Source organism: Canis lupus, chromosome 17 (genome assembly GCF_011100685.1).
Source record: "Canis lupus familiaris isolate Mischka breed German Shepherd chromosome 17, alternate assembly UU_Cfam_GSD_1.0, whole genome shotgun sequence".
NCBI lineage: Eukaryota > Metazoa > Chordata > Mammalia > Carnivora > Canidae > Canis > Canis lupus.
The window spans coordinates 36,973,976-36,995,943 of record NC_049238.1 but is presented as its reverse complement, the minus strand read 5'-3'; the positions used below and the strand labels follow the sequence as shown (position 1 = coordinate 36,995,943).

Sequence of the window (21,968 nt, the reverse complement as noted above, 5' to 3'; positions counted from 1 at the left end):
GCTGGATAATGCAGCCTTGATGTGCTGCTTTCCTTTCCTGTCTCACTTCCCTCTGCCCTACCAGTGCCTTTTGGGGTCATCTCCCAAAGTGTTGCCTCAAAATCTGTTTCTGGGGGAACATAACCTAAGATAGTGCATCATGAACCAAGGATTATGATTCAAGCACAGATGGCACATTAACAAAAGCCAACCCTATGCCAAGCCATAAAGTCTCAACATATTTCTAAAGATTGAAACCATATAAAATGTGTTCCCAATCCAATTGCAATTAGGCAAGATAACTAGAAAAGTCCCCATATGTTCAGAAATTTAAAAATACAGTTTTAAACTTCCAAATAATCTGGGATCAATGGGAAATGTAAAATAGAAAGGCTTGTGGGAAATTTAAGTGCATACATTAGAAAAGAAAGGTGGCTAAAAATCAGTGAGCTAAACCTTCACTTCAAAAAGAGAGAAAACAAAATTAAATCCAAAAAAGATAATTATAAAGAAGATAATTAAGAACAAATAAACAAAGTAAAGAATACCAGCAAGACCAAAAGTAAATTCTGTGAAAAGATTAATAAGTTAATAAACCATCAAGATTAAATAAGAAAAAAAGGAAGAGGGTACAAATAAACAATGTCAGAAATGAGAAAGGGGCTTTCACTACACATTCTGTAGATCTTAAAAAGATTATATGAGGATATTATGAACAAATTTATGGTAATTTGAAATTCAGATCATGTCAAAATTCCTAGATAAATACAATTTACCAAAATAGACACAGGAATAGAAACTATTGAGCTTTTTTTTTTTTTTTTTTAGATTTATTTATTTTGAGAGAGAGAATGCATGTGTGAGAGGCATAGGCAGAGGAAGAATTCCAAGTGGACTCCGTGCTGAGCACAGACATGGCACCAGGCTCAATTCCACAACCATGAGATCACGACCTGAGCTGAAACAAAGAGTTGACTGTACCAACTGCACTATCCAGAGGCCCCCAAACTATTAAATTTTTATGGTAGTTTAAATGTGGGCAAAATCCCTTTCAGCCAAATGCCATCGAGAGGTAATCTCCCCACCCCTTTAATCTGGGTTGGCCATGAGACTTGCATTGACCAATAGAATGTGATAAAAATGATGACTTTGAAGTTTCCATTTTTGCTTTCCTTGGGACCACTGGTATACCACCAGATAAGGAAGCTGGTGTAGCCTACTGGAAGAGAGGCCACTTAAGAGATTCTAAAATGTAGTCTTGACCTGTTTTGTTTGTTATACTTTTTTTTTTTTTTTTTTTTTAATTGAGAGGGGCAGAGGGAGAGGAAGAGAGAGAATCTCAAGCAGAATCCTCAGAGTATGGAGCCTGACATGGGGCCGATCTCATGATCCAAGTCAAAATCCAAAGTTGGGTTCTTAACTGAGCCACCCAGGGACCCCCTTATTACATTTCTTTAATTACACAGAGCAGAATCCCACTCAAGCTTACCTAAGCAAAGTGGGATTGACTGAAAACATACAAAGAAACCTGAGGACTCAATCCACATCCCAAGGAAACCAAAGCTAGGAATAGAAAGCCACTAGGCCCCAAGCAGCCCTTTCAGGGACCCCAAGAACTATCACATCCCTTTTCTCTACCTGGCTTTTCTCTGGTTTGTGCCACATGGCTTCTGATGGCTCCTACAACTATGACTGCAGGACTTCCATCTTAGTTCCCAAGCCAACTGACAACTTTGTCTTAATTTTTTTTTTTTTTTTTTTTTTAATTTTTATTTATTTATGATAGGCACACAGTGAGAGAGAGAGAGGCAGAGACACAGGCAGAGGGAGAAGCAGGCTCCATGCACCGGAAGCCCGACGTGGGATTTGATCCTGGGTCTCCAGGATCGCGCCCTGGGCCAAAGGCAGGCGCTAAACCGCTGCGCCACCCAGGGATCCCGACAACTTTGTCTTAAAGAAGAAATCCCCAGGAGACTCTGTGGCTCATTTTTCCAAGCCAGAGCACAAGCCTTAGGTTTCAAATGGCTACTCCAGTCAGTGCTGGCCAGTCACTTCTAATTTCTAGAAGTCTGGAATCCCCTCCAAGGGGAAGGGACTTGTCTGAATGGTGAATCTGGGTGCAGGCGCTGGGCACACTGAGCTGGGCATTCCCAGATCTCTCACCCATATCTGTGTCTCTCTGCCCTTTGTCCCTCAGGACATGCCCATGCTGGCAAGCCCGTGATCCATCAGCTGGGCCCACAGAGTGTATATGCCCAAGAAGAAACAATCAGAAGCTGCAGCTGCTGAGTGGATCTAGTCCCTGCCCAGATCCACTCAGCACTCTTCTGGGCACTGAACGTTACTTACTTGATTCTCCGCTACTCTCCACTCAGGGCTTCTTTGATGGCAGGGCACGTGACCACACACAAAGAAGACAGTAGTGCTAAACGGTCAATGCCCATGAAAACTGCCCCCATGACAGATGGGAAGCTGGTGATCTATACCCCACTGAGTATAGAGCCCACTGCCCACTGTGATAACTGGCTTGATAATGCACCTTTCATTGGTTGCCTTCTTCTGTCTCACTTCTCCATTCCTCTCCAATATTTCTGGAATCACATTCCAAATATATTATCTGCACTCCATTCTCAGGGTTGGATTCTGGAAGAACACAACCAAGAGAGAACAGAAGTCCAGGACAGCAAACTGTAAGCCACACCCCTCAACGCAGCTGTTGTCAATAATAAAACCAATATTTTCATCCCCATTGCCTAGCGCCTATGTCTATCACACAACTGGCTCAAAACTCAGGAGGAAAAGAAGTGTGGTATTATTGCCCCCTTGCACCTCAAGGAAACACTCAATATTAAGACTTGGTAAATGGTCAAGTGGAAGGGAGAAAGAGCCTTTTCCCATGTATGTGCAGTAGCAGACAGGAAGCAGCTGTTGGCAGACTTAGCAAGGGAAGAGGGATCGTCTTAACCCTGGGGAGCAGGCCCTTTCTTGGCACACGGAGTGAAGGTGGGGAACAGAGGAGCAAGGTTTCCACCCAGCTGGCTCTCCAGGTCCCCCTCAGTACTGAAGGCAGAAGTCAAAGCCTTATATACAGAGTGTTTATTTATTGTGAGTCCTGCCATCCAGAGAAGCCAGACTCACATCCAGGGCTCTCATGACTCCATCTGCCCACTCTTCAGGGCTGGTGGCATCAAGTGATCAGTCACTCAGGTCCAGTTTTCCTATGGTTCAAAGGGTCCTCAGGAGGTAGGAAGTGGCTTTGTCTGTGGAAAGAACACATTGACATCTACTAGCATCTATTTTGTGCCTGGCCCTGGGGCCACTGCTGGGGAGATTATGTAGACACAGCAGAGACTGCCGTTGCCAAGTCCAGAGTCTGGATGGAAGAGGGTATCAGGGGATGACCTTGGCCATCTGTCACGTGAACATGTCTGACACAGTGAACTATCACCAGGAGCAAGGAAGGCACCATTTGCTGTCTTTACGGAGTACCTTCTGTGTGCCTGGCATTGTTACAGGGCAATGGATAAAGGGTACAAGTCACTAACTCTAGGAAGAAAGAAAACAAATAAACAGGTAAAAAGATGTCAACTGGATCAATTCTACAAAGAAAAGTAAATCAGGGTAAAGAGCACAGATGAGTGTGGAATGGGAGGTATAGATAGCACTTCAAATTGTTAGTTATGTGAACGTAAAATGTCTTTATATCACGTCTCATGAGAGGAGACCAGTTGTGTGTTTGCCACTTTGTAGAGAAGAGATTGGAAGAGGCTTGAGTCTCACTGCCTGCAATCAGGGGGAAAGCTGCAGCTGGGCTGCCATCATCTCAGAGGAGGAGGACAGTGAGGAGGGCCAGGTATGGTGGTAACTACCCTCAGTGCACTGAGGAGCTGCGAGCAGGCTGTAAAGGGGAGAGATGTGACCTGAACTCTATTTCCACAAGGTCCTCTGGCTGCCAGGGGAGAGCAGATTTTGGGGGGCAGGATGGCCACAGGAAGACCAGGGAGAGGCTGGCTGCTAAACCAGGGAGGGGACGAGTCCTGAGATGGGAAAGGAAGATCTTTACTGTTCAGATGCCCAAAAAACTTGAAAGAAAAGACACATGACTAACATATAAGCAATATATAGATAAAGAAACTAATGTGAACAGTATGCAATCATCACTAAATAATTTCTAAGAATTAAAAGTCCTTTCTGCTAGTGTCCGCTCTTAGGGCCTGAACCTTTCACTTATTACTGCCTAATTAAAACAAAATGAGGACTACTGGGCCTAGTAGAAGGGGATCTGCCCCATCTTTAGCCAAGAACTCTGAAACAGGCAATGGGAATGAAGGCGTTAGAAGGCAGTAAGATATCAGCCATGATGGAGGGAGCCCAGAGACCAGGGTGGGGATGAGGATGGGCCAGCATGGGAGGTGTTGGGAGGGAAGCGATATAAGCCAGAATAGCAAGCAGCCAGGTAGCTTAGAAAGGGTGGTCCAAGAAGAAGGAAACAGTTGGATAAAAGCCTGTCAACAGGAGACATGCACCTGAATAAATGCACATTTACTGGGGCTGGAACACAGAGTTTGAGGCAGAAAGTAGGGAGCGGTGGGGCCAGAGTCCACACCACACAGGGTTCTATACACTGTGCTAGATTTTAGATTTGGCCTCATGGAAATGATGAGCTATGGAAAGGTGTTTTGTTTTTTAAAACTTATTTACTCATGAAATATACAGAGAGAGAGAGGCAGAGAACATAGGCAGAGGGAGATGCAGGACTTGATCCCAGGACCCGGGGATCACGAATTGAGCCAAAGGCAGACATTCAACCACTGAGCCACTCACGTGCCCTGATGGAAAGATTTTTAAGTGAAACAGAACATGGGGCCTGGGTGGCTCAGTCGGTTAAGCGTTCTAACTCTTGATTTTGGCTCAGGGCATGATTTCAGGGTTGTAAGCTTAGGACCTGTGTTAGTGTGGAGCCTGATCAGGATTCTCTCTCTCCTTTTCTCTCTGCTCCTCTCCCTACTCACATTTTCTTTTTCTCTCAATAAAATAAAGTAAGTGAAGCAGAACATGGTCAGATTTCCTCTTGGGTTCACTCTGGAACTCACAGACAATGGACAGAAAGCCATAATACAGAGCATAGAAGCTCAAATGAGAGAGTATTAAGAGAGGTGTTACAAGACAGTGACTTTTGCCTTAGGAGTGCACAGTCCAGTGGGGAGGAGGCAGCAAGCATCTAAAGTAGCATTTCTCAACTTTGTTTTAAATTACTGCTCCCCAGGGGGTCTTTTAAGACATTTTCTAAAAACTGCAGCCATCCATGAAACTTTAGTATCATAGTTATACTGCATGCCTATTTATGTACTGTATACATCAAAGAGGATAAGACTGCTTTGCCCCCTCTGCACCACTCACCCAGTATAGCTGAGGGGCAGTGAGAAAGGGAAAAAGAGCAGATAAGGAAGGAGGTGGGTGAGATCAGCCCGGGGAAGAACACAGAGAACCCAGCAAGGACCTGAGATTTTGTTCTCAATGTGAATTGGGAAACTACTGAAGAGTTCTAAGGAAGCAGCATATAATGTGACTAGTTTCCAGTTCCTAAATGGTCTCTCTGGCCACGGTGTGGAGTCAAGTAACAGGGGATTTCGAGAGTCACAGAAAAGGCTGGGGGCAAGAATCCTGTATGTGAACGGGTTGGGGAGGTGTCTTGACTAAAGCAAGGGCTATGGGAAGGGGCAAGAGGTGATCATGTTCTGGATCCCGGATGCTCAGTGCAGGTCTGTGTGTGTGTGTGTGTGGGGGGGGGGATAGGGTGGGGCTGAAGAAAACTCCCAGGTCTTTATTCTGAGCAACTAGAAGGATGAAGGGGGTGAGAATAGATGAGCCCTCCTCCCTCCTGTCTCACCTCCATAGCTGAGGGTGAGCGTGGTGGTTGCACCTGCTCAGCACACTGCAGGAAGCGGCGCACATGCTCTGCACAGTTGCCCACAGCTGCCTCATTCTGTCGAAGACACTCTTCAAAGGCCTCAAAAGGCTCAGCACAAGCCTGGCGGATCTGACGGATGATTGGGCTGTGGAGGTAGGGCATTTCAGGCATTCAGACTTCCACTCCACCCTGCCACCCCCATGCCCCCACACCATCCCATTCTTGCCCCCACTCACTGGGAGGACGTGCATTGAGCAATACTCATCTTAAGGTGGTGACAGTCTCGCTGCCATGACTCAGGCTTGGCCACCACACACTGGCCATATTGCTCCAGCTCTCGGCCACAGTAGCGAGCAGTGATCTCCAGGGCCGCCTGCCTGTGGGACATGGTGGGCTGAGGATGATTCCAGGCAACAGACAAGAAAGGGAGTTCTGATCTGGGTAGGAGGGTGGAATGGGGAACAACACTAGAGATCTTGGGCAGATCTGGGAGTCTGAAAGATCCTGGGATAGGGCCAGGGAGATGGAGGGGAAAGTAAGGCATGAGCCCTGGGGATTGTTTAACAGGCTGGGGGCTTCTCGGAAGATGGTGAAGCTCTCTTCCCAAAAAGGTCTAAGTATTCAAAGACAAGCCTTGGAGCCCTGGAAGAAGCGTCTTGGTGTCTAGGCATCCCTCAACAGGGCCTAAGAAGTAATATTTTGAGTCCTGGGAGAAAACCTGGAAGCCCTCAAGGGGTTTGGAGTCCTAAAAACAGGTTTAGAAATCCAAGTGATGGGCAGCCCGGGTGGCTCGGGGGTTTGGCGCTGCCTTCCACCCAGGGCCTGATCCTGGAGACCCGGGATTGAGTCCCACATCGGGCTCCCTGCATGGAGCCTGCTTCCCCCTCTGCCTGTGTCTCTGCCTCTCTCTCTCTCTCTCTCTGTGTGTCTCTCATGGATGGATGGATGGATGAATGAATAAATAAATAAATAAAATCTTAAAAAAAAGAAATAAATCCAAGTGATAAATAAATAAATAAATAAATAAAATCTTAAAAAAAAAAAAAAAAAAGAAAGAAAGAAATCCAAGTGATAAGAGCTTGGGTCCTGGGGAAGGGTCTCTTGACCTGAGGCTTAAGGATTAGGCCTGAGAACAGGAGTACTGGAAGTGAGGCTTGAAGCCCTGGCGTGGGCTTGGGGGTCCTGGGGTGGGTCTCAGAGTCCTCGGGACCTGATGTGGAAGCCGTGGGTGAGGTTGGGGCTCTGAGACAGCTTTGGAGGATCCTACAAATAAGCTCTTGGGAACAAGATCTGGAGATCTAGACCGGGACCAGTGGTCTAGGAACCAGTCTGTGGGCGCCACAGGTGAGGTCTGGGATACTGCCCAGATCCAAAGGTTCAAAAGGTATGGTTAGGGGACCTAGGGGGATGAACCCGGAGCTGAAAGAACGAGTCTGAATACAGAGGTCCTGCGACAATTCTGGAGTCCCAAGGTTGCCAGCGGACGGGCAGTGCCTGGGGTCCTGGGGACCGGGGCCCGGCGGATGTGAAGCGTGGACCTGAGGGGGCGGGGTCTAAGGGTTCAGGGGGCGGGGCCTAGACACGCGGAGGGCCGAGACTTGTCATGGACTGCGCTGAATCCTAAGGGTCGGATCTCCGAGGAACAAAGAAGCCAATCCTTCCTCCCGGAGTGCTGGCCTAGGTCCGGGTCACTGGGGAAGAGAGGGAGAGCGGCGGCAGGTCCGGGGTAGGCGCTCCCGCTACTCACATCTCGAGGCCGATGCCCGTAGGAACTCAGTCAGGGGGGAGCGCCCCGCCTTTTCCGGTACAGGGTGTCATGGCGGCGCCCAGCTCGGCCGTCCTCGCCTCGTTTTCTTTTCCGGTCGCAGAACCGGCAAGCAGCCCATTCCCTTTAGGCCCCACCTGTCATGGCGGCGCCCTGTCTCTCCTTCCGGCCCCGCCTCTATTGGCGGCGCCTGCGCAGTCCGCGGCCCCCTCCCCGCCCGCCCGCCGGCAGTCGGCTAGTCGCTGCAGCCCTTCCTACTTCCGGCTTGCGGAGGCCGCGCGGGAATGCGCCGGAAATGCGGGACGCCTTCTGCTGCGTGCGCTCCTAGCCACGCCCCCCGCCGGAGCAGGTAGCGAGCGGCCGCAGTGGCCTCTCCGCTGGGCGCCGCGGCTGCGCGGGACTCAGAGCCGGGCGCCTGGAGCCGCGGGGCCGCCTTCCGTCTCGCTCAAGCGGGTCCGTCGTCCCGGGATGCGGGTACTTGCGCGCACTCGGAGCTGCGGAAAGGGGGTCGCCGCCAGAGTAGGACCCCCCTCCCCGGCCTGAACCTCCCCCTCCCCCATCGCCTCACCCTGGGTTACCCAGACCAGGCCCCCCCTCCCCCTTCTTGGCATAAGCCCTGGGGCCACGCCAGACTTGAGTGATTATGGGCATGTGTGATTCTAATTCCTCCTGGCGAGATGCTGTTTCCACCTCTTGATCTGTTCTCCAGTGTGAGACCTGAGGGTAGTTTCCCACCGGCTAGGCTGGGCGCGAGTACCCCCATCCATGGTCAGAGAGCAGGCATCGGCCCAACCGTCGAGTATGTGGAGACTCCAACTGAAGTGAGCCAAAAATGCACGTCATCATAGTTTTGAGGAACAAGAGGTATTTGTGAGCAAGTGACAGCTGCTGGGAGAATCGGTGTGCTCATCTGTAAATGGGGATGATGATAGGGACATCCTTTCCATTGAGCATAGTGCATGTGAACAGTTCAGGGCAGAGCCCGGACCCTCAGGAGTTCTGGGTGAGTGAGAGCTGTCAGGGAGGCTGTTACTGTGAGCTGCCCTGGTTGGCCCTGGACATAGGATTGCCCCACCGGCCATCTGCACCTGCCTTAGATGACAGGATTAGGTCACCAGAGGAAGGCTTTTCATCCAAAGCCTTCCTATTCATCCTTCCTGCAAAAACTTCCCAAGTGTATTTTTGTTGGGGAGAAAGGGGGTGGGGAACACCATCAATGACAGAGAACACTTAGGGACAAATGTGGACTGAATCCTCATATTTTTCTCTCCTGAGGAAGTGAAATCTTAACCTGTCCCTTGCCACTTCCTGAATTTTATCTCAAAGTCCCTATAATGTGCTTCCTCAAGGGAAGGGGTTCAAACATCTGGGCTCACAAGTAGGTACAATGAAGACCTCAAGAGGAGACACCCCTCCTCTGGGGAGTGTGACATCTGTGCCTCCAAGCTTCTGGATGGGTTTTGGTCTGTAGCTCAAGAGCGTGACTAACTTCCTCTCTAGGGATCAAATGTAAGGCCAACCTATGGTGTGAAGCCGGCCTGGGTTTGAATCAAAGATCTTGAGCAGAATCTGCTCTCTGGGTTTCAATTTCCTCTAATAGCTGCTCATGATACCCTTATGAGCAGAGACTGAAATGACACCTGCAGAGCACGTGGTGTGGAGCACTTTGTACTTTCCCTTTCTAGCCTTATCAGAATTTATTACTATGTTTGTGTATTTTCTGCCTACTTCAAGACCCACGAAGAAAGGGGTCTTACATCGGTCTCCTGGTCACCGCTGGATCCTCCCCTGCCATAGCATGGGGTCTAGGAGAATAAAGGAATGAATGAAACCATAGGCTCAGGATTGCACGAGGGTAAAATGAGATCCAGTCATTGTTTTGTGTGGCACTTACTACATGCTATATATGTGCCAGGAACTGTTTTAGCTGCTGGGGAAACAGCAGCAAGTAAAAGAAAAAAATTATACTGCTAAAAATGGTATACAATGTGATATTTTGATATACATAGGCATTGTGAGATGATTACCATAGTCAAGCTGATTAACATAGCATTTTTTAAGTGTGATGTGATGAGGACATTTGAGATCTAATCTCTTAGCAATTTCCAAATATATAATATATTAACTAATGTTATACATTAGGTCTCAACTTCCTCATCTTAATAACTGAGTTTATACCCTTTGACCAACATCTCATTTCTCCCACACCCAGGACTGCCAACCACCATTCTGTTTCCATGAGTTCAACTTCGATCCCACATATAAGTGAGGTCATGTGATATTTGTCTTTCTGGGTATTTCACTGAGCATATAGTTCTCTAGGTAGGGCATGTGAGATTTGATGAGGGGCAGGGAGTGTGATGGGTGGAAACAGGGTGCGGGGGAGAGGGTAGGAGGGTACACTTGTAGAATGTGACCCACCCGGAGGGAGTTATTATCTGGTGCTTTGACCCCTGGCCAGACAGAGCAGCCACAAATGGCAGTACAGAAACAACTTTGGCCAGATGACCTGTGAGCTGGCAGCAAAGTGAGTCCTGACCCTTGACCCCCTGAAGGGGCCATGTGGCAGGAAGGGATGGTGCTTGGGTGTGTCGGTGATTTCTTGATGGTGTTACAGGAAGAGCACTGGAGACCAGGAGGGGGTCTCCTGGACTCCAGAGGGCTCCTCTCCCCTCAGTTATCTTCACTGCCACCTTCATTTCCTGTTTTTTTTTTTTTCTATCTTGTCTTTTCTAGAAGCTCTCCCTCTTGATCTTAAGTTTATATGATGGGTGGGAGGCAAGTCCTGACAAGCTCAATACATGTAAAATCTCCAAGCTGAGGACAGCAGTGAGCAGTCATGCTCCTCCAGCCACATTACTTTTCTCACCAGCCAGTTGGCTAGTGACCTAGAGCTTCAGGACCATCCCTCTGGAAATAGTGGCACAGAAAATTGTTAGAGGAAACCACGTACTCCGACACTGAGGGAGGGGGGTGTCTCCCAGCTCTTGACTTCTTTATTCTCCATATTACACTCCTTACTAAAAAAAAAAAAAAAAAAAAAACACAAAAAACCTTTCACTTTCTTACTAGTGTCTTCTGGCTCCCTTGCCTCTCAGATTTACTCCCACAGAGCACAAAGCATTTGAATTCCTGGGAACTGCAATGGATCCCATCCCTGCCTCCTGCTTCTGGATTCTAGCCACTTGTCAGTGTAGGCAGGGGCCAGTGAGGCTTGGGAAAGGGTCTACTTGTTGGGTCCTGCCATGCTGTGCACACAGGACTGTATTAAGGGTGCTGGGCGACAGAGGGCTTGGGAGGAGGGGAAAGCCACAGCTCTGTCCCAGAGAAACTGACACGCACCAGTTTAACAACCTTCCTAAGTGATGATGGGTGCGAGGCACAACAGAGGGTGTGGTGCCCCCATGGTGAGGTCAGCTCTGCTCTCTTCTGCCTCTTGGGAACTGGTCTTAGGCAAGACCTTGACCGCTCACTCAGGGCAATTCCTTTCCTCCTGTACTGGGTGTACTGGGCCAGGTGGGCCTGGCCACCTCAGCACTGCCTGCCCCTTCCTTATCCACTGCAGGTTCTTGGGGTTGAGGCACAGGAGATGTGGATTCAGAAGCTGCAGCTGATGAGTGGGTCCTGGTGCCGATCTCTTTGAGGTCCTCGGGAGCTGTGGGCCACAGGCTGAAAAGAAGGTGTGCAGAAACCGTTTCCACCTAGAGGACATTGCCCTCACTCCTTGGCTTTGTCTTCAAGAAGCAGTAATTGATGTTTGAAGTAGCACACTGCACCACTTGGGGAGGAAAAGTGTGGGAAGGGTTAATTAAGTGGTTGGTTTCCCATACAGCCAACCTGAGCCTCCTCTCCAATCTCAGTATTACATTCCATCCACATGGAGGCATTGCACATTTGGAACCCATGCTAGTCTGTGAGCTGAGCCACTGGCTTTCTGAGGTTGCTGTAACAAACTGCCACAGACTGGGTAGCTCAAAACAACAGACCTGCATTTTCACAGTTAAGGAAGCCAGAAGTCCAAAATTAAGGTGCTGGCAGTAGATTCCTTCTGGAGGCTAGGAAAGGGAATCTGCTTCAGGCCTGTTGCCCAGCTCCTGGTGGTTACAGACAGTCCTTGGCATTCCTCAGCTGGTAGACACATTACTTCCATCTCTTTACTCACTTCACCTTCTCTGTGTGCTCTCCTCTTATAGGGACACCAAGGCCAAAACCAAACCCAGGGGGCGCTTTCACCTACATCCCTTTGCCACAAGCTGCAATGTTTCGTTACCAGTAATGCTTGCAGTTCAAAAGGCTCACCAGGACTAACTGGTCAGAGGGGGAGGGCAGCACGGACAGCTTGTGGGACAGTAGTCTTAAGCACTCCTGCCCGCACCAGCTCTTCCATCATCTGTGGTAGGCTCGTCCCCACATCTTGTACTGCCTCCCCACACCACAGGGCCTGGCTGGGGCACCTGCTGGGTCCCACAGATACTCATTCCACTGGCGCTGTCCTTGTAACATCTGCCCGGTGGGGTCTCTTACCATCAAGAGATTTAAATAGGGCAGCCTGGGTGGTTCAGCGGTTTAGTGGTTTAGCGGTTCCACCTGGGGCGTGATCCTGGAGACCTGGGATTGAGTCCCACATCTGGCTCCCTGCATGGAGCCTGCTTCTCCCTCTGCCTGTGTCTCTGCCTCTCTCTCTGTCTCTCATGAATAATAAATAAATATTTTTTAAAAAAAGATTTAAATAAATCTTTTAAAAAAGATTCAAGCTCTACACATACTCGAAACATCTATTTGTATAATATATCTTGCAGTTCCTGTTACAACCACTTGGGTGTATAAAATGTCCATTAAATAAAGCAGGTTAGTTTCAAGGACCACAGTGGGGCAATTCATTTTTGTTCTATCAACATTTTTTAAAAGATTTTATTTATTTGACAGAGTGAGAACAAGCGTGCACAACCATGGGGAGCAGGAGAGGGAGAAGCAGGATCCTCACTGAGCAGGGAGCATGACACAGGGCTCCGTCGCAGGAACCTAGGATCATGACCTGAACTGAAGGCAGAAGCTCAACTGACTGAGCCACCCAGGTGCCCTGTTAACAATTTTTTTAAAGATTTTATTTATTTATTCATGACAGACACAGGCAGAGAAAGAAGCAGGCTCCATGCAGGGATGGAGCATGGATGTGGGACTCGATCCCTGGTCTCCAGGGTCACACCTTGAGCTGAAGGCAGATGTTCAACCCCTTGAGCCACCCAGGTGTCCCTCTCATTTAAAATATTGTTATGCAATTTTCCATTCATAAATATAAGTAACATTGTATTACATACAGCTCCATCCTTTCCTTGAAGACATTTGTTTTGGACAGATACCCCACATTGAGGGATTTTTTTTTTTTTTTAAGATTTATTCATTCATGAGAGACACACACAGAGAGGCAGAGGGAGATGCAGGCTCCATACAGGAAGCCTGATGTGGGACTCGATCCTGGGACTCCAGGATCATGCTCTGGGCCAAAAGCAGGCGCTCAACCACTGAGCCACCCAGGCCAGGCGTCCCAAGACATTTGTTTTGTAACAACATTCCATTTGTATAAATATGTATCATGTCTATACCTGTCTGTATACCTTCACTGCATACACTGATTTGTATTATACCAACACAACACTCAGAGAGATACATAAGGTATCACCCAATCTTATGGCAAAAAAAAAAAAAAAAAGAATCTTGATCTGAACTTCACATCTTATACGAAAACTAACTCACGGGGTTCCTGGGTGATTCAGTCAGTTGGGCATCCAACTCTTGCTTTTGGTTCAGGTCATGATCTCAGGGTCCTGAGATTGAGCCCTGCCCTGCGGCGGGCTCACTCACCAGGGAATCTGCTTGTGATTCTGTCTGCCTCCCATTCTGCCCCACCACTCATGCACTCTAATAAATGCATAAATCTTAAAAAAAAAAACTCAAAAGGGATAAATCATAGATTGAAATGTACAGCATAAAACTATAAAACTTTTAGGAGGTAATAGAAAACTTTTGGGCTTGAAGAGGTTTTTTTTTTCCTTAAGATTTTATTTGAGAGAGAGACAAAGAGCCCAAGTGGGTAGGGAGGGGAGGAGATACCTCACCAAGCAGGGAAGCCCCATGTGGTTTGATCCCAGGATCCCAGGATCATGACCTTAGCCAAAGGCAGATGCTTAACCTACTGAACCACCCAGGAACCCCTGGGCTTGAATTCTTAAGACATGACACCAAAAAACATGATCTACCAAGAACCAAAACCAAATGATAAAGCATAAACTGTATTATGGAGTGCCGAGTGGCACTAAGGAGTAAATTACTGACACATGCAAGACCCTGAGTGGATCTCAGGGGAACTGCACTGAGTAGAAAAGGACAATTTCAAAATATCACATACTGTATGATTCCATTTATATAGTATTCTTGAAACAACAAAAATTATAAAGATGGAGAACAGATTAGTGGTTCCCAGGGGTTAAAGATGGTGGATAGGGTTGGGGACAGCTATAAAGGGAAAACATGGCAGAGCCCTGTGGTGTGGAGTAGCTGTGCATCAGCTTGGTTGGTTTGGTTGGTTGGTTACATCAATCTGCACGTGTGATACAATTGAGCAGAACTATACACACATATACAAATGAGTGCGTGTAAAAATGGTGAAATAGGACTAAACTCTGAATTGTCCCAATATCAAGTTTGCGAATCTGTTAATTTTAAAAAGCAAATGATTTCACTCATATGGGGAATATAAGAAATAAAACAGATGAACATGGGGGGCGGTGGGAGGAAGACAGGCAAACCATAAAACAGACTTTTAACTATAGAAAACTAAAGGTTGCTGGAGAGGAGGCAGGCAGGTAGGATCATTAAATGGATGATGGCTATTAAGGAGGGCACTTGTGATGAGCACTGGGTGTTATATGTAAATGATGAATCTCTAAATTCTACTTGTGAAACTAATATTATACTATATGTTAACTGGAATTTAAGTTAAAACTTGAAACAAAGTTAAATTTTATTACCATTTTTAGTGATCCTAAAAAAATTGGGAGACTTGGAACAACATACCTCCACTATGGGATTGTGATATAGGCAGAGACTGGAATGGGGTAAGTTCACCTGGGATTCTACTAACAGCAGGTGGAAGTATCAACCAAGAGACTCGAAGTATTTTTCCTTTTTTTTCCCCCCCATGTTTCATGAAGCAAAGCCAGGATATACTTTTTCCCAGTCTACCCCTATCTGCCTTATATTTAGTAATAGACACCTAAACCCAGACTCAAGAATTATCTTTGTAAAGTTTAATATCAAAAGGCATGTATTCACGAGTGAAGACAATAAGTTTATCTACTGCCAACACTGTTTATAATAGCCAAAGAATGGAACTGCCCAAATATGCATCAGTAGGGAACAGTACAACCATACAATGAAATATTGTACATGAATAAAATAGCCACTGGATTTTAGAGATTAGTATGAAAAAAAGAATATAAAACATCTCCATAAATTGTTAGTATTTATTACATGTGAAAATGGCATTTTGGCTAGATTACATTAAATAAAATATAGTATATGAATATTATCTCTAAGATACGGACCAAGAGATGAACAAATAGGGATACCTGGATGGTTCACTTGGTTGAGCGTCTGCCATTGGTTCCAGTCATGATCCCAGGGTCTTGGGATAGAGCCTTCCTGCTCAACTCTTTTTTTTTAAGAATTTTATCTTATTTTAGTTAAAAAAAATAATTGTACCACCAAATGAAGAAGTAGCTTTCTTTAGGGGAAGGTGAGAAGGGAGGATGAAAAAAAAAAAAGCAATAAGCCAAAGAAAAAGAATTTTTTATATTCATCTGTATGAACATATCTGCCAAGGCAAACAATCCTGGGCCAAGGCTGCCACACTGGGGTCAGTACCTCCTAATTTCTGCAGGTTCTAAGGCCAAAAAATAAAACCTCTGCAAATCTGAGTTTTGTGGACTCTGGGGGCATTTTACTAAAATAAAGAGTGATCAAGTTTAAAAAGCAGTGACATTGTCATGACACACATCGGAAGTTGCATAACTGCAGCCTCGACGGCCATTCACTGGGAGCCTGCTTCTCCCCCAACCCCTCCTGCTGGTGCTTTCTCTTGCTATCTTTCTCAAATAAAATCTTTTTAAAAAGAGGGAGAGATGAATAAAGATCTACACACACACACAAACAATGGACTATTATTCAGCCTTAAGAAAGAGTGAAATTCTACCATATGCAACAACATGGGAAGGACACTGTGCTAAGTGAAATAAGCCAGTCACAGAAGCACAAATACTGCATGATCTCATTTATATGGGATATCTAAAATAGTCAAACTCCTCGACTAGTATGATGACTAGCAGGAGCTGGTGGAGAGGAATGGGAGTTGCTGCTGGTAAAGTTCTAAGTTACAAGGTGAGTAAATGCTGCCTGTAGCTAACCATGCTCTATCGTACATCCAAACATTTGTTATGAAGGTAGATGGTCATATTCAGTGTTCTTACCAAACACACACACACAAAGGGCACAAGGAATCTTTTGGAGGTGATGTTTATTACCTTGATTGTGGTGATCATTTTTGATAAGTGTATGCGTATGCTCAAACCCATCAAATTGTATGTTAACTATATGCAGTTTTATGTAATAATTACACTTCGATAGAGCTACCTTCTGTTTTTATTTTAATGTGGATATAAGCAAATATAAAATTACATAAACGGCCTGCATTGTATTTGTATTGGATTGCTCTGTTCTAGACAGGGAAATGTTCGACACTCACTGCCCACTGAAAGTAGGATTCAAAGACCCTGGGGTTGGAAAGACTTCCCTATATATCCTTCTACTTACCAGTAGAATCATTTAAGATACTCATCGAATTTTTGAACAAGTGTACTGAAAATCAACTTTAGTAGTTACTCTTCTGGTCAGACTCAGAAATCTTGAATTCTTAGTTGCCAAGTCTTGGTGGGAAACATGCTTGAAAATAACTCCAGAGTAACCAAGTAATATCTTCACTGAGCTAAAGTCACATTTTGTTTTAATCTGACAGTTCTCCTAACCCAAAAGGCCACATCAAGTTAAACAACATCCAATTTCACTTTGATGTTCATAGCTGCCAGTTCAGCTACAAAATACCGGAAAACATAAGGCACAGAAACAGTGTCGATAGTATCACTGCGGTCACACAAAGTACAGTTGTATTTTCTGTTGCGCATGGCAGACCAAGAAGGAGGTGGCTTCTCCAACAGTGGAGAGAGTAAACTACCACACTTGACACAGACATGGGCTACCGATCGATCTGAACAGTTGAAGAGGCGGTCGTGAAGGAGAAATGATGTACCATGAGCTAAGAGAGCATCCCGCTCCATTTCCCCAAAACGGATTCCACCCTGTACGTTTCTTCCCCCAATGGGCTGGTTAGTGACTTTGTCTCTGGCTCCTGTGGTTCTAACTTGGAATTTGTCTGAGACCATGTGGCGTAAACGTTGATAATAAACCACACCTATGAAAATGTCTGCTTCCAGTTCTATCCCACTGATGCCACTATACAACCTCTCAGTGCCATAGAAGTTGTAGCCAGCAGCTTTTAACAGCTCACCAAAGTATTCTAAGGCCGAGTTCTCTTCTGAAAAGGTGAAGGGTGTAGCATCATGGCAGAGACCGTGCAAAGCAGCAGACTTCCCTGCCATACTTTCAATTAACATACCAATAGTCATGCGGGAGGGAAAACCATGAGGATTGAACAGAATGTCTGGGACCATCCCACTCTCAGTAAATGGCATGTCCTCAACTGGCCACAACCTGCTCAAGATGCCCTTTTGCCCATGACGGCTAGCAAATTTATCTCCAATGGTTGGGTTCCGAGGGACTCTCATCGTGATGCAAACACACTTGAATCTCCCATTGCCAGTGTCATTACTACACACTTTGATGTTATCCACAATGCAATTTTCTTTACTCCTGGGGGAAAAAAGGAGACAGAAGGTCAAACTATTATTTTTAAACTTACAAAGACACCTCAGTTTTACTGACATAAAGGATATTTGCAAAATTTATTTTTTCATTTATTCTCCAGTACAAATAGATTTGATATCCCTGAAAGTATTTATGAACAGGGCTACTGATTCGATTTGCTACAGAACTCTGCTCATCTGAAAGAATAGTCACAAGAGACTACCAAAACACCATAACAAAGACCTACTGCTAAAACCATTTAATAGATGTAAAATAAGCTAGACACTTTTTTTTTTTTTTTTACATTTTTAATTTTAACGAGAGGCACACTGAACTTGACATTTTTAGCTAGGGAAACCCAAAAAAACATTCATGAGAGAGATAGCAAGTTTGAATAACTCAGTTTTCAAAGAAGTCACAGATAACTTATCAAATCGTGTAACAGACTGACAAGAGAAATAGAAAAAGACAGACACAGAACTGTGTCTCATTTAAGAAATACCAATTCAGTTATGACTGAGTAACCGAGCTACCACTTATATTTTTTCCACAACTCTCCTGTTACAAGATAACTTTCACTGACCTTGGCAATTTCACTGAGAAAACCACCTTTAAAAAACAGCACTGGGGAGGGGGGTGGGTACACCTGGGTGGCTCAGAGGCTGGGTGCCTTTGGCTCTGGTCAAGTTCTGCATCGGGCTCCCTGCAGGGAGCCTGCTTTTCCCTCTGCTTATGTCTCTGTGTCTCTCATAAATAAATAAATAAAATCTTAAAAAAAAAATAACCAGCACTGGGTACCCAAACTTACTTATAGTACGTCACAAAGCTTTCCCCGGTGTTGAGGTTCAGGTAACTATAATATGGATCTCCATACTGCAGCCGTGCTCCAATAAATGGCAATCCATCATCATCTAACTTCTGCAAAATCCGTGGGTCCCCAGGCTTGACACCAAACACCAGACTATCATCTCCTTGTTTAATTTTTTCAGAGAGATCTATGAACTCGGACTTGTAGACACTTCCATGGGCAAAGCCTCGTTCCCAGGAGGCTTTATTCACAATCTACAAAGTCAAAGAATCATTAATTTAAGAGACTGAGGCCAAATGGGGATTTTCACAATAAAGATGGCTAGAATTAAAATACTTGGTTTAGGATAACTGGCATTCTAATTTAAAAACTCCAGGGATCCCTGGGTGGCTCAGCGGTTTAGCGCCTGCCTTCAGCCCAGGCCGAGGTCCTGCAGTCCCGGGATCGAGTCCCGCATTGGGCTCCCTGAGTGGAGCCTGCTTTTCCCTCTGCCTGTGTCTCGGCCTCTCTCTCTCTCTCATGAATAAATAAATAAAATCTTTAAAAAAAAATATAAAGACTCTAAATTTCAGGGGCACCTGGGTAGTTCAGTTGGTTAAGGATCTGCCTTCAGCTCAGGTCCTGATCCCAGGACCCTGGGATCGTGCCCCGCATTGGGCTCCTTGCCCAGCAGGAAGCCTGCCTCTCCCTCTCCTTTTGCCCCTCTCCCTTCCTTGCTTGTGTGCACACACTGTTTCTCAAATAAATAAAAAAATTTTTTTTGATGACAGAAGGATGTTTAAAGTTTGATTTCTTGATATTGTCATATGTGTAAAAATATATAATTTAAAGTCAGGGAAATAATCAGCTTGGTGTCGCCTCCTTCCACCCCTTCAGTACAGCTTTTCCAACTGGCCTCCATTTCAGCCATTCCCTTCAAAATCCTGGCATGTGGAGGACAGGGTCACTTCTTGGTAGCTTTTGCCTGGGCTGCCAAATCTGCCTCTTTGTGGGCAGCCAAGAATGTGGCTTGCTCCTTGTGGTAAGCTGCCAGCTCTTCTGAATGGAGGTCCTTCACCACACGAATGCCCAGGGAATGGGCAGAGCCAATGATGGAGTGAACCACAGAGGACAGAGTGAACCACATCCTGCAGGGCGAAGGCCTCATCCTGAGCTTTAATTTGGGCGATTTCATACACATGCTTCAAGGTCACCAGGCTGGCCACCTCCTTCCCTGTCTGCCAGGCCCCCTTCTCAATCCCAGCAGCTGCTTTCAGGAAGTAGGAAACAGTGGGCTGTCCAATTTGATTTCAAATGTCCTATTAGGCTTCACAAAAATCTTGTGGGCAAAGGAATGCCTTCTTTGATGTCTTTTGTCTTCTTGTTGAACTCCTTGCACAGAACTGGTTGATGGAAACACCTCTCTGACCCAGGATGGGACCTAATGGAGGCCCAGATGTGGCCTGGCCTGCCCGCATGATGGTCCGGATCATGCCTCTGGCCTCGGGCTTCCTGAGGGCCTGAGTCGCTCGGTTCAGCATCGACATGATGTGGGGTTGCCAGCCTCAATTCACTTCAGGGTTACAGAAAGAGTGATGGCCACAGGTGTCACCATCCTGGGACAGTGGTCAAGCGTCTTCACCATAAATAAATAAAATCTTAAAAAAAAAAAAAAAAAAAAAACCTCCAAATTTTCCAAGCTTTCTATACTATTAAAACCCACTGATAGGGGCGCCTGGGTGGCTCAGTGGTTGAGTGGTTGAGCCGTTGGCTCAGGTCATGGTCCCAGGGTCCTAGGATCGATTCCTTTCATCAGGCTCCCTGCGGGGAGCCTGCTTCTCCCTCTGCCCATGTCTCTGCCTCTCTCTGTGTGTTTCTCATGAATAAATTCATAAATAAATCTTTTTTTAAAAATAAAAAACAAAACCCACTTATAAAGGGCTTAAAGCCTAATCATGCATAATGAATATAAAAGGTAGATATATCCAAAACTACATTCATTCAACATCTACTCATACTATGCACTCAAATATGCACAATATATGCATATCTGAATATTTAGTGAATATTCCTCAGGGCTTACCACTTTCAATGGAGACTAGGAACTAATCATTTAACAGAATACTCATGTGCAGGGATACAGAAAAACAGTAAATGAAAAAGTTAAAAATTAAAAGGAATGGAACTACATCTCTTAGTAGAACTTACCATGGCATCTTCCATATCATACCCAGTGTAAGAAATAACAGCAACGATGGCATTTGTCCCAATTGGATAGTTATCCATGTCATAATAATCATACATGTATGGTCTCACTAAAGGGCTTTGTGGGGTCTGAAGACGATACAGTTTATTATCTGATCGGGCTTGGTAGGTGAGAAGTGGAAAGCCCATAGTTTGCTTCCCTACAAAGGGAAAAAAAAAAAAAAAAAACCAAGCCTGTAGCATCTTCTTTTTTTCCCCTTGATTATAAAGGTCATATATAAAATTGGAAACAATAAAATATACATCACAGAGCAATGAATAAATCAATACACAGCATGAAAATGAAGCAGAATCACATGTATCTATGTAATCAGACCATGAAAACAATGCTGAGTGGGGAAAAAAAAAGCACAGAATGTCATTTAATGTATGATTTATGTACATTTGTAACACATCCCAGACAATTCTATACCTAGTTTATGGGGACATGTATATTATGTAAAAAAAGCATAAAAAAGGAGATTATAAAGGATATCTATATCTATATATATAAACAAACTACAGGGTATTACTAGTGGAAGAGAAGGGGTGAAAAGGGGACAGTAACTATTATCGAATTAGATTATTTTCTTACACAGCAAAATGCCAGTGTTTGTTAATTCTGGGTGTGGGGTACAGAGGGTAGGGAAGTAAGACTTCTTTGTACTACATTATAGAGTATCGATTTGAAACAATGTTAAGACTAAATATATATATGCATACATACATAGCGGAATTTTAAAAGACAGAAAAGGAGACTTCCAGTTTCCAGTAATAAAATGCTGCTCCTACAAGACCACTCTCAGCACATAAAATCCAGAACAATATAAAACAGAAAATCACCACTTATGCACACACAGACACACACACACAAAATCTGAACCCACTGGAAAATAACCAAGAGCTAACAGGTACTAGAGACGAATTTACACTTGAACAAAAGAAATGGAACAGAGTGAAAATACTAGCTTTTTTAGTTTTTAATGTTTTGCCTGATGGTCCAGTCAGTATAGTGGCTACAACTTAGAGACCTACAGTCTTGCTGGCTTGAAGAACCAAGGAGTAGAGTTCAGAACACAAGAGCAACTCAAATGTAAGAGGGGATATTTTAGAAAGGAAGGAACAGTAAAGAGCCTGAAATTCTGCATATAAACCGAGTCAAATCTTCGGTGGACTGAACTATGCATGCATGGGACAGATCTGAGCAGCCCACCTCAGGCCAGAAGAACATACTTCAACTGCTCTGTTCCACTACCTAACAGTTAAAGATAAGACCAATCCTCTTCAGAGGAACATAATAGAACCCA

General features: G+C 45.4%; 2 protein-coding genes, 1 long non-coding RNA gene and 1 pseudogene across 7 annotated transcripts in view; 1 reads left to right on the top strand and 3 right to left on the bottom strand.

The window, feature by feature from the left end:
- Positions 1–943: 943 nt before the first annotated feature.
- CHCHD5 (coiled-coil-helix-coiled-coil-helix domain containing 5) lies at positions 944–7,829 on the bottom strand. 2 transcript variants are annotated; one of them, XR_005372426.1, is made up of 5 exons: positions 7,638–7,829; positions 6,127–6,267; positions 5,870–6,035; positions 3,118–3,239; positions 944–2,622 (listed from the first exon to the last, which is right to left on the bottom strand). XR_005372426.1 is itself a non-coding variant. In XM_038561479.1 (4 exons), coding segments are annotated over exons 1-4 (333 nt in total). In that variant the 5' UTR covers positions 7,640–7,829; the 3' UTR covers positions 3,059–3,215. The 2 variants fall into 2 exon arrangements, 1 of the variants encoding a protein (XP_038417407.1); XM_038561479.1 differs by lacking the exon at positions 944–2,622 and having other exon boundaries at positions 3,059–3,239.
- A 195-nt stretch (positions 7,830–8,024) lies between these two features.
- On the top strand, positions 8,025–18,883 carry LOC111090612. 3 transcript variants are annotated; one of them, XR_005372428.1, is made up of 5 exons: positions 8,025–8,129; positions 8,365–8,519; positions 9,868–11,335; positions 14,693–14,770; positions 16,726–18,883. It is a non-coding gene; the product is annotated as an uncharacterized LOC111090612 (long non-coding RNA). The 3 variants fall into 3 exon arrangements; XR_005372429.1 differs by having other exon boundaries at positions 8,070–8,174; XR_005372427.1 differs by lacking the exons at positions 8,025–8,129; positions 8,365–8,519 and having other exon boundaries at positions 8,526–11,335; positions 16,726–18,878.
- POLR1B (RNA polymerase I subunit B) overlaps positions 14,948–21,968 on the bottom strand; it is a 24,898-nt gene continuing 17,877 nt past the window's right edge. For both annotated transcript variants that reach the window (XM_038561477.1, XM_038561478.1), the window contains 3 exons: positions 20,626–20,822; positions 18,439–18,692; positions 14,948–17,636 (listed from right to left, as the gene is read on the bottom strand). In XM_038561477.1, coding sequence (XP_038417405.1) covers positions 16,754–17,636; positions 18,439–18,692; positions 20,626–20,822 — 1,334 coding nt within the window. In that variant the 3' untranslated portion in view covers positions 14,948–16,753. The remainder of the gene's footprint in view (positions 17,637–18,438; positions 18,693–20,625; positions 20,823–21,968) is intronic.
- On the bottom strand, positions 19,133–20,254 carry LOC100856323 (annotated as a pseudogene).

Excerpts from the sequence above, each read along its gene's own strand:
- CHCHD5 (XM_038561479.1), bottom strand. Across the intron at positions 6,036-6,126 it reads GCTCAATGCACGTCCTCCCA|CCCAATCATCCGTCAGATCC; the intron begins GTGAGTGGGGGC and ends CTACCTCCACAG. Across the intron at positions 3,240-5,869 it reads GCTCACCCTCAGCTATGGAG|ACAAAGCCACTTCCTACCTC; the intron begins GTGAGACAGGAG and ends TTCTTTCCACAG.